Source organism: Alligator sinensis, unplaced genomic scaffold (assembly GCF_000455745.1).
Source record: "Alligator sinensis unplaced genomic scaffold, ASM45574v1 scaffold1483_1, whole genome shotgun sequence".
Classification (NCBI taxonomy): Eukaryota; Metazoa; Chordata; order Crocodylia; family Alligatoridae; genus Alligator; species Alligator sinensis.
The window spans coordinates 63,967-75,530 of NW_005843451.1; the positions used below are offsets into that span (position 1 = coordinate 63,967).

Consider the following 11,564-nt stretch of genomic DNA (forward strand, 5'->3'; position numbering starts at 1 on the left):
GCCGGGGCTGGTCGGGGGGGGGCGGGGCCCCCCCCCCTGCCAGGCCCCTTGGCCGGCCCCGGCCAAACCCCCGCTGTCCTGAATCAGCGCCTGCCCGCGCCTCTCCTCCTGCCCCCAGCGACCCCCTTCTCCGCCCCCAGCCCACGGCCCGTCACCCCCGCGGGCACGCCCCAGCCACTGTCCCGGGCAGCCGGCAGGCAGGAGCGTGCTGGCAGTCCACACCGCCCAGCCTGGGTTCGCTTCCATGTAGCTCCATCCAGTTCACACCCACCCGGGGACCTGCTCCGTCCCCTCTTCCCAGTTTAAAAAACACATCCGAGCGGCTTCTTGCGGTATGAAATGGCTCGGATCCGGAGCAGGGTTTACGCGAGCTGCTTCAGGTTCTGCGAGGGCTTCTGCTGGCGGCCAGAGGGTTTCGGGAGGGTCTGGTCTCGGAGAGAGGCGAGCGGTCTGCGCCGACGAAGGCTGCCCTGTGTGACAGCGCCAGGCCGAGGCGTCTGCGGGTATGGCGGAGACGGCGGGTACTGAGCGGGGCACTTTTGGTATTTCAGGGGCCGGTGACCTTGGAGGAGGCGGCTGCGTACTTCGCCATGGATCAGTGGGCTGCTGGGGACCCCGGGAAGGCTCTGTACAAGGACGATGCGCAGGAGAATTATGACACCCTGGTGACTCTGAGTAAGTATCCCATGGACGCTGTGGGGTCTTCGAAGCTGCCAGGTTAACTACTGACTGGGTTTCTTCCTCGGTCCCTTCAACACACCTTGGCACAGAACGAGGAGGAGGAGGAGGATGGCTGTGGGTCTGCAAAGGACAGGTGTCCCTCGCAGACATCTGGGTGGGAGACACAGCACAAGGAGAAGCTCCCACAGGAAAAGCAGAGACAAGAGGGATGTCCAAGCAACCGTGAGGGTGAGGAGATGGAGCGAATGTCTAACCAATGCCAATACTGCCTGCTTTTTCTCTCAAGAGCGAAAAGCAGAGGTCCTGAATGTGATGAGGTCTCTCTGGTGGATCAAGGGGCCATGTCATGTGTTACTGCTCTTAATGAATGGGCTGATCCTAAGAAGTGAGGGAGGAGTTGAATCGGCTCAGAAATCATCCACAAGAGAAAAGTAGCTGGGACTCCTACAGGGGCCCTCCAAGCGTTCAGTTGTGGCTGGGCACACCTAGGTTGGGATTGCCCCCAGTACACACCTGTCTTTTTTCTCTTGAGTATTCAGGGGGGAGATGGAGCTGGACTTGGTCCCTTCCTCTCTCCCCTAGGAAAAGGGACTGGGAGATTCAGCTCCTTTTTTCTGGCATGTCCCCGAGAGTCACTTGGGGTTGTTCTCCCCACACTCCTGGTTCCCTTCTGCCTGGTGGAGAGAAGGGGAAGGCCTCATGTCTGCATTCGCGAACCTCCTGCTAAGGCTCTGGCTGCACTGCTCCATAAACCTTTTCATTTACACCTTCCCCATCCGTGTCCCCACCAAGTCCAAGGACCTCCCGGTCAGTCTCTTCCAGGCTCTAGCTAAGCTAGCCAGCTACCTGACTGGAAGGTGGCTGTGGCCAGGGGGACCCCTGGGGACTGTAGGCGCATCTTCCAGCCCATCATCCATTCACGTCTCTGGGCCAAGTTTCACTGGGTAATGTCCACTGGCTCCTTGGACTCGTTTACAGGTCAGTAGGTGCTGGCCAGTGTGCTCTGCTTGGTGTCCCCCCTTGGACCACTTGTTACTTAACCTTTGATTCCCCACTCCTTTTCCCATTTTCATATTTATCCCAAAAAATCAATTATTGTGTCCCCAGTAGCTTCCCTAATGAAGGGAGGCTTAATGTTTCCTGGTAGGCCTAGGCCCACTGAAACATGGGACAACAAATAGTCCTGTCTGGATTCTTTCTTTCCGTCCGAACAGGTGATGGTACAGCGAGTGAGAATGAGGAGGAGGCCCCTGAGCAGGAAGGTCCTGAAATCGTTGAGATGGACACGGCGCTGATCAGCAGGCCTGAGGAGACCATTCCTCAGAGCCCTAACACCCAGGGCCCAACCTGTGAGAGCCTGCGTTGGACAGTGGTCCAGCAGATCGACTCCCCAGGAAAGCCACGGCGGGGGGGCAAGGCCGCACCCTCCGGTGCTGCCTTCCCAAACTTCAAGAGCATCATTGTGCTGCAGAAGAGCTATGAGTGCGGCGAGTGTGGAAAGACCTTCAGCTGTAGCTCGCACTTCAGCAAGCACCGCCGCACCCACACGGGTGAGAAGCCCTACCTGTGCCTACACTGTGGCAAGAGTTTCAATGTCAGCTCCAACCTCTACCGCCACCAGCGTGCCCATGCGGCTGAGCGGGCCTGCCCACGGCCCGAGGGCCTGCCCGCCACCTCTGCTGCTCCTCCACCACGCCCCCGTGGCCTGCCCTACAAGTGCGAGGAGTGCGGCAAGAGTTTCCGGCGAAACACGGAGCTGGTGACCCACCAGCGGCTGCATACGGGGCAGCTGCCTTTCCAGTGCTCCCATTGTGGCAAGAGCTTCTCCTGGAGTTCCCACTTTGACCGGCACCAGCGCATCCACACGGGGGAGAAGCCCTACCAGTGTCCTGAGTGTGGGAAGCGCTTCAGCCGCAGCTCCCACCTGTACCGGCACCAACGCACGCATGCCGGGGGCCGCTCTTACATCTGCACGTACTGCGGGCGCAGCTTCAACAGCACCCTGCACTTCGATCGGCATCAGCGTACCCACACCGGCCAGCGCCCCTACAAGTGCACCCTGTGTGGCAAGGGCTTTAGTGATGGGCCCGCCTTGGTGAAGCACCAGCGCCTGCACCTGGGCGATGGGCCCTTCCACTGTGAGGAGTGTGGGAAGAGCTTCGGGGCGCGGGCCCAGTATGCTCGGCACCGGCGCAACCTGCATGGCGGGGGTGGGGGTGAGAAGCCCTACCGCTGTGGCGACTGCGGGAAGAGCTTCTCCTGGAGCTCCCACTGGGAGCGGCACCAACGCATTCACACTGGGGAGCGCCCTTACCAGTGTGGCGACTGCGGCAAGCGCTTCGGGCGCACCTCCCACCTGTACCGGCACCAGCGCACCCATGCTGGGGGCCAGCCCCATGTCTGTGCTGACTGCGGCAAGAGCTTCAACAGCACCCTGCACTTCCACAAGCACCGGCGTGCTCACCTGGGCGAGGCACCCTGTCACACCTGCCCCGACTGCGGCAAGGCCTTTGCTGATGGCTCAGCCCTGGCCAAGCACCGGCGCACACACACTGGCGAGCGCCCCTTCCCCTGTCCCCAGTGTGGTCGGCGCTTCAGTGTCAGCTCCCACCTCTACCGGCACCTACGCAGCCACACGGAAGAGAAGCCCCTTGAGGAGCTGCAGGAGGTGCTGCAGGAGGAGCTCACACCATACTAGGCTCAGGACCCTGGCTCAGGATGGAGGCCCCTCCACATGCCAGCAGGGGCATTAGTGGGGACACAACAGCCCTAAGCCAAGTGTTGACCCTCTGTGGGGTGCAGAGGCATCCCAAAGAAAACCAAGCAGTCCTGCTGCCATCTGGCAGGGGCCCTGATGCTACCAGGATGGGCATGGGGTATGAGCTCAAGCCAAAGCCCACAATGGTCTTGATGGACTTCAATTCAGGCCCCGAGAACGTAGATAGACATGGTAGATTAGGTAGGTAGCTTAGATAGATGGGAGGTAGAGCAGGCTGGAGCTGGTGCCAGGGGACTGGGTATGGAGGACTTCAGAGAGGGAAAACACTATTTGGCATTGGAGCCCAGAGCCTGCTTCCTTTCTTGCTCTCCCTGGAGTCACTGGGGCGGGTTCCCTTTACAGCTCACCCAGATGCAAATCAGGAGTGACCACAAGGGAGCCAATGCCCCCCTCCCTTAGCTTGGAGTGAATCGGGAGCAAGCCTAAAGGAGTCACTGGGCATGGTTCACCCCTCACCAAGTGTAAATCAGAAAGAAACTAACTGCAGTCCCTGGGACTGATTGCCGTCTTACACATTGTTGTGTAGGCCAGGAGGGACCCCACTGGAGTCCATGCAGTTACAACAGGCAGGAGACCAGGCTCCAGATGTCTAGTGAGAGGGTGCTGCTGATAAACAAGCCTCACCTGTGCAATCCTGCTCTGGACTAGAAACACATGGTTGCTGTGAGTGCAGGATGAGTGTGCCCAGCACTGCTTTCTGGAGTAAGTTTGAGACTGAGACCCTGAGAGCATTCCTGGGCATGCGCCCAACAGTGATTACAAGATCTTTTCCAGGAAGAGGCATGCATGGAGCAGGAGAATGTAGGAGGGAATTGTTCCTTTTCTGCAGGTTCAGGATCACCTCAGAAGGAGTCGTAAAAGCAAGGGTGGGAGGCAGCTGGCTGCCAGGAGTGAAGAGTTGAAGTCACTGGGGATCAGGTTAGTGGGAAGAGGACCTCGGGGATGGCACTGGAAAGTATATGGGACCCCAGGACAGAGGCACAGAGGGCTTGGGGGAGTTAGGACAGCTGTGGGAATGAGCGAGTGGGTGTGTGGGTGATAGAGAATGAGCATGGTTATGGAGTAGGCAACTAAGGAAGGAGCCAGTTCTGCTGGGGTTTATGGTATGAGAAAGGGAGATGGGACTGTTGCCTGTCCCTTTATTTCTCTGTGCCCTGTTTCCTGTTTGCACTGGAGTTTGAGAGTGGGAATAAAGGAAAATTACCTTGCATAAGAAAATATAGGACCCCTCTCAAAGCCACCTGGGAGTGGGATGTGTGAGAAGGAGCTGAGAATTTGGGTAGGTAACACTCAAAATTCGAGTAGGAGTAGGTGGAGAGCAGGTCTTGTAGTGAAAAAAATCAGTGTGGTTGATTTGTATAGCTCGTAGCCCCAGGAAATTATTGTGACAAACAACTCAGCAAAAACCTCTCCCAGCTTGATATTGCAAGCTGGGGCCTGCTGGAGGAGGGCACTGGTATCTATACTAAGTGAGTTTTGGGGTGTATGAAAAGCTGTAGAAAGAGAGGCTTGAGACCATCTTGTTCTGACCCTAATTCAGGGCACACTGGGTGAGCTCCCTGCATTCTTTTGTTCTGGGGGGAAGAGGAGGGGTGAGGTTGTTCAGCATAGGAAGCTAGTAACTCCTGAAATAAGCTATCTGATCTGAGAAGGGGGAAAGTCTTAACTTCAGGAACTGTACCCAACTTGGGGTCATTAACAGCTACTTCTTGGAAGAATCTGGGAGGGATTTTGCAGAAATACACTAAGAGGAACAAGGATTTCTTAGGCTGATACCTATTATCAGACCAACCGTGTTGTTGGGATAGAGTTAGACAAGTATTTGAATGCAAGACATTCTTCATCATCATCAGTGACCCACCTAAGAAATCTTTTTCACACAAATTTCTGGACCATCATGGCTACAACATCACTCATATGCTACTGAAATATATTGTTAGAGGCCTGGGGACAAATTCTTTGTTGTGTAAATTCACTGCAGTGGACCTCACCCATTTGTCCTCAGTGACAATTTAACCCCCTCTCTACACTAGGTTTATGCCTTGCCAATCCATGCACATTGTACTGGTTTAACTTTGCAGGTGTAGTGAGTACTAGGGCTGTGTGAAGCTTCGGTCCCTGATTCAGTTCAGCAGAGATTCGTCCCGATTCGGTGGCCGAAACATCTCCAAATCTGAATCGAATGAGAAGACTCTTTAATCTCTCTGAATCGAGTCGGAACCCTTTGAATAAATTTGGAGAGATTTGGAAACATTCAGCAATTCAGACATAGACACAGCTTTAAATGTTTTTTCTACATACCTCTAGGTAGCAGGCAGCTTGTGAGTGCTGCAATGCTGGGGGGTCTCTCAGAAGCATGGGGGGCTCCCCAGCGGTCTTGGCAGCAGACCCAGAAGTGGACCAGAAGCACTTCTGGCCCACTTCCAATCTACTGGGGAGTGTGCTGGGGGGGCCCCCCCCACGCTCCCCCAGCTCAGTGACTGGTGCCTCCTGTGTCTGGGGGGGCACCCGGGGTCCCCCTGCAGCCGATCACTGAGGGGGGGTGGGGGGGTCCTCAGCGTGCTCCCCAGCAGACCTGGAAGTGGACTGAAAGTGCTTCTGGTCCACTTTCGGAGGTCAGCTGTCAAGCGCGCTGGGGAGCCCCCTGTGCTTCTGTGGGATGCTCCATCTGCCCTAGCATCGCAGAGATCATGAGCCATGCTGCTACCTCAAGGTATGGAGAAAAAACTTTTAAGGCTGCGTGTCTGTGTCCAAATCACTGATTCTCCGAATCAGCATTGAATCTTCAGGTTCGGATTCAGCCGAATTGAATCGGAGACAGCAATCCAAATCAACTAATCAAATCACCGTCCCCAATTCTGGCTGAATCCAAATCAAATAGGGCTCGTTTTGCACACCCCTAGTGAGCGCTGTTAGTGGGAACTCACTTATATTGGTATAAAGGTGTCTTAAGAATGGCATGGTTATTCCCTGGAGGGAAGGGAGACATGCTATGCCTGTATAAGGCATTTATGTAGCAGTGTATCTGTGTCCTCACTAAGTTTTGTATGTATTTAACTATTTTGGTAGGAAAGTTCACCCTTCACCCAAACAGCTAAACTAGTAAAAAATGTGTGCACAGACAAGGCCCCATTTCTTTGAAACGCACCACTGCTGCTGTCCCTGTTTCAGCTCTAGTCTTGGTGGCAGCAGCCCTGATATGCAGAGCACCGGTGGACAACCTGACTTTAAGCCCTGTGTGGGGTAGTAGGTCAGGTCTGCACTTGCCAACAGAGCACTTAAAATGTAGGTGCATGCCTGGCATCCTGCTGAGAGTAGCACTTAGGCCATTGCCGCCATTGGTAACTGAAATGGTGCTAATGAGGAGTTTGTTGTGTTTGGCCACACAGCCTGTTGAATACACGGGCAGTGAAGCAGCAGGCCTTTTCTGTGCTGTAGATTACTGAGTCCCAGTCAAGGGCATGATTTGGGGATTGGCTCTGGTTGGATGGGTGGTCGCCTGGGTAAAGTGGAATTGTACATTCTCCTGACTGCTGGCCTTGCCCAAAAGAACCATAGTCTGAAGTTAAATGTAACTTGGAAAGGAGTTTTGCCCTGGGTTGGGGTTTTTTTGCTGCTTTTACTTGTCTTTTTCATTAGAAAATCAGGTCTTGATCACCCTGGAAAATTCTCTAGCAGTGGTTCTCAACCTTTTTTAGACTCAGGGCACCCCTTGTTGTACCCAGTCAACACCAGGGAAAAATGGTAATCTGAGTGAGAGATTCAGCATGAGAAGTAAGACTTGTTTGGTTATATCTTTTATTTGACCAATGCACTAGTTGGGAGAGATGTTTGACCAGCTTTCAGGATTCAAGGCAACATTTTCAAACATGGCTGCCAAAATGGGTATTTAGGCACATATTTAGGCACATTCATAATTATATTATTTAATATATTTATTATGTAATTATATAGGTGCCTAAAAGTGTGAATTTAGTAGCCCAGTTTTAGACACTAAGGTTTGACAGTGTTACAGTGAAACATCCAATTAGTATTTGTAAAGCCAGGTGTACACTACAAAGACTTTCTGGTATAACTGTTGGTTAAAGTATGAAAAAATGTCATATCCTTAACTGACTTGGCTATGCTGGAAAGCATGATAAGTAGCTGCAATTTATACTATCCTGAGATGCCTTTTGCCAGGATATTTAGGCAGTATATGTTATTTATGTTTAACAATACAGGAAAGGAACTCCTGTTAGGGTAGGCTATATTTCTTGGTGAGGGACTGGCTAATACACTCTACCAACAGCATCTTTATCAAGTAGACCAGCCCCTTGGGCCTGAAGAAATCCTCCAGCCTCCCCAGAGAGGATCAGGCTGGATATGCCTGGTGTTAGAAACGTGAAAAAAAAAGCATCAAAGAGAAAAATGTATTTCCAGGGGGAAAAAAACCATGCAAACCTTCATTATGCACCACAAAGAAACAACTCAAAGTTGTGAACCTGCTTTCCTTTTCCTTAATTTGGCATTGGTCTGTTGTACAATGGACCCATGCCCCAGCAGCAAGGAGGCATCTTTATAGAGACAGGCAGAGAAGCAGTTTAACTTTTAAGCTTGACCCGCCAAGCTATGTAGGCAGTTCTCAGAACAGAGTTAACTGTACATCAGCTTCACGGCTGTCCTTGCTCTCTGATCCAGCTCTGTTTGAGGTGAGCAGGAACTGTGTGTGTATTGTGAATAAAATAGACTAGAGAAAAAAATACCTCGGCTCTCTGTTATTTCTCTTGAGGAGATTCTTGATGTTTTTTTCTGATGCCTAGGTAAAGAGGGATACATTGTGAGGTCTACCAGCACAGGCCCTGGGAAATTTGCTTTTCATTCCCAGCCATGCATAAACTCCTTGGCTGGGTCTCTGGGTTCTCGGTTCCCAGTTTATATGAGGATAAAATGTCCCTTCCTCAGAGCAAGGGCCAGCTCTTCATCTGGTATAAATTGGTATCGCTGTACAAAATCAATGGAACCCTGTCAGTTATTTCAGCTGTGAACCTGTATAGACAGAGATACTTTTTTCTGATGCTGAGCTGGTATCACTTAATAGTAATCAAGGAATTGTAAAATTGGAGTTATCCAGTGGGGAACTATAACTCTTAATATCTTAACCTGATATTTGCATTTAGGGATTTCTCTATTATCATCAAGAATCTTTCAAAACTTACCACCAATTTTCTTTTGGAGATAATAGCATTGTGTTTTTCAGTATTAAATAGTTGATTTCAGTACTCACAAAACAATTTATGAATTTCATTTGCATCAAAGAAGCAATAAGCAAGCATTGTTACTAAAGACTCAATCTGATTCAGGAGCTTCTAGAGAAACTTTTTTTTTAAATCCATCAAACAGGTCTCCTCCAGATGGGATTCCTGAGATTTCATCAATATCCTAGCTTGTGCTGATTAGCTAAAGATGTCATGTAAAACCAATTTAAGTGCAAGTATATGGCTAGACAGTGCAATTTTGTTTTGAGCAACGTGCTTTGATTTAGTTCAAACTTGTTCTTAAGCAACTTACACTAACCCATAATCAACTACTTTGATATAAGAAAAAGGACCATCTGTGACTTCATGTCTCCAGATAGTAATCTTTAAATAGGCCTCTTTGCCCCTGAGTGCTATTTATACTAAGGTGTGGTCTACAAAGAGCATTGTACCCATTTTGATTAAAGATACAAATTCAAACCATCCTTCTTTAACCAGAGCAAACCTCAGTGTGGACACTCATATTTTGTCTAAGAGCAGCTTATTACAAATTTTCAGTAAGGTTTCAGTAAATGTTCTGTAAGGTTTATATCAGTTAAAGGTTTGAGGTATTCCTACAATTCCTCAATGAGCCACACACGTAGCAACTTTGCATTGATGTCTGAACTGTCCTAACAATCTTTGTTTACATATATCCATGCTTCAATATGCAAAACATGAAACATGGACACTAGAGGGCAGCTTAATTCAAGTAATGTCCCCACTTAGGTGCATGAGTTTTACCATTGGCTTCAGAGGACATATACATTTGTGTGCTGAAGGACCTTGCTCAGTTGCAGCCTAAAAAAAAATCCAGCTGACATACAGGTCAGCAGACTGATCGTCTTACTTATACGTACCTCCTGCATAACAAGTGTCACAGAATTTCAGTCTGTGCCTTCTGCATCAAGCTTATACTAGTAATTATTGGTTGAGTTAGAATGCAACCTGCTTTGACTTCCTACGAGGAAGTACATAAAACCTCTTGACTTAATTCTTGTTTGAACAGGTGCCTATATTGAAGAAAATCACCTAATCTTGATTTTAAAAATCTGTGATAATAGAGCATCCACGATTGCCATAGGTCTTCCAGTGGGTAATAACACTCATGTTTAAAAATGTACACCTTATTTCTAGTTTGAAATGGTCTGATTTTGGCTACCTGTCATTCAGGGGCCAAGAATGCTGAAAATGCTGACAAGATGGACTCCAGAGGGAAGCAAACGATTTGAGAAAGGTGTGGTTGTTGTCAGCTGCTGGCATGACACAGGGCAAAGTAGGCTAATGCAATCTTTGTATACGCAGGCTGGGAAATACTGAATAGAAGTGGAGAAGTTATTTTCTCTCTGTTTGTACCACTGGAATAGTGTGTCTACTTCTGGATCCAGAATTATGGAAGGATGTTAATAACATTGAGAGCAGGTCCATAGACTCCAGATGCCTGAATTAGAAAAGTAGCAAGCAGTATTGGCAATCCCACATGTTCTGGATTCATATATCAGTCTGCCTCTCCCCCCAGAAGTCATGCAGGTGGGCTTAAAAATAAGAAGTAAAATACATTCTAGGAGGAAGGTCCTATTTGTCTTCTGGTGCTGAAGCCTTCAGGGTTAATGCTTTCAATCTTTTCTATTCAACCACAAGGAACAGAAAGTAGGCCCTATCCCTTAAAACAATCCTCTCCCTCGTTGAACCCACATAGATTTAATAGATTTTCATAGATTTTTAGGGTTTGGAAGGGACCTATTTGATCATCAAGTCCACCCCCCTGCCCTGGGCAGGAAGGAGTGCTGGGGTCCAATGACCCCAGCCAGGTGTTTGTCCAATCTCCACTTAAATACCTCCAAAGAAGGGGACAGCACCACCTGCCTTGGAAGTGTATTCCATATTTTGACAACCCTCATAGTGAAGAATTTTTTCCTGACATCCAATCTAAATTCGCTCTCCTTCAGTTTGTGGCCATTGTTTCTAGTTATCCCAATGGGCACCCTGGTAAACATCGAATGCCCTATCTCCTGCTGTTCCCCCAGTGAGGTTATAGATGACCACAAGATCACCTCTCAGCCTTCTCTTGCAGAGGCTGAAGAGATTCAGGTCCCTCAATTGGTCCTCATAGGATTTTTCCTGTAGGCCATTAACCAGATGGGTGGCCCGCCTCTGAACCCTTTCCAGGTTATCAACATCCATCCTGAAATGTGGCAACCAAAACTGGATGCAGCACTCCAGCTGTGGCCTGACCAATGCCTCCCTAGACCTGTTTGTGATGCACCTACTTATGCAAGAAAGAGTGCGATTAGCTTTACTTATTACTTCATCACATTGGTGACTCACATTCATCTTGGGAGTAGACTCTGACTCCGAGATCCTTTTCTGCAGTTGTGTTACTTAGAACGGCACCTCCCAGGCTATAGGGGTGTTGATGATTCTTCCTCCCTAGGTGCAACACATGGCACTTGTCTTCGTTAAACTGCATCCTATTCTATTCCGCCCACTTCCCCAGCCTGTCCAAATCTGCCTGGATTCTCTCCCTGCCCTCTAGTTTGTGTACCTCTCCCCCTAGTTTGGTGGTGTCTGCAAACGTGGACAGGGTGCTTTCTGCTCCCTCATCCAAGTCACTAATGAAGATATTGAGCAGTACCAGTCCCACGACAGAGCCTTGGGGGACTCTGCTGCTGACATTTCAGACGCCGACCCACCACTACTCTCTGGGTGCATCTCATAAGCCAATTTTCCACCCACTGGACTGTAATAATCTACATTGCAACTGTTCAGTTTATTTATAAGAATTGGGTGTGATGCTGTGTCAAAGGCCTTTTTAAAATTTAAGTAAA

At 49.7% G+C, this 11,564-nt stretch overlaps 2 protein-coding genes across 3 annotated transcripts in view; one reads left to right on the forward strand and one right to left on the reverse strand.

Annotated features, from left to right (window-relative positions):
- The window catches only part of LOC102384008 (zinc finger protein 271-like), a 38,447-nt gene extending 38,035 nt beyond the window's left edge, over window positions 1-412 (reverse strand). The window contains exon 1 of the mRNA XM_025195276.1: window positions 272-412. The gene's annotated coding sequence lies outside the window, so the exon portion shown is untranslated. The remainder of the gene's footprint in view (window positions 1-271) is intronic.
- A 35-nt stretch (window positions 413-447) lies between these two features.
- LOC102384262 (zinc finger protein 436-like) lies at window positions 448-5,675 on the forward strand. 2 transcript variants are annotated; one of them, XM_025195283.1, is made up of 3 exons: window positions 530-675; window positions 771-909; window positions 1,896-5,675. In XM_025195283.1, the coding sequence occupies exon 3, from the start codon at window positions 1,961-1,963 to the stop codon at window positions 3,377-3,379; it is 1,419 nt and encodes a 472-aa protein (XP_025051068.1). In that variant the 5' UTR covers window positions 530-675; window positions 771-909; window positions 1,896-1,960; the 3' UTR covers window positions 3,380-5,675. The 2 variants fall into 2 exon arrangements, with proteins under 2 accessions (XP_006038811.1, XP_025051068.1); XM_006038749.3 differs by lacking the exon at window positions 771-909 and having other exon boundaries at window positions 448-675.
- Window positions 5,676-11,564: the final 5,889 nt, after the last annotated feature.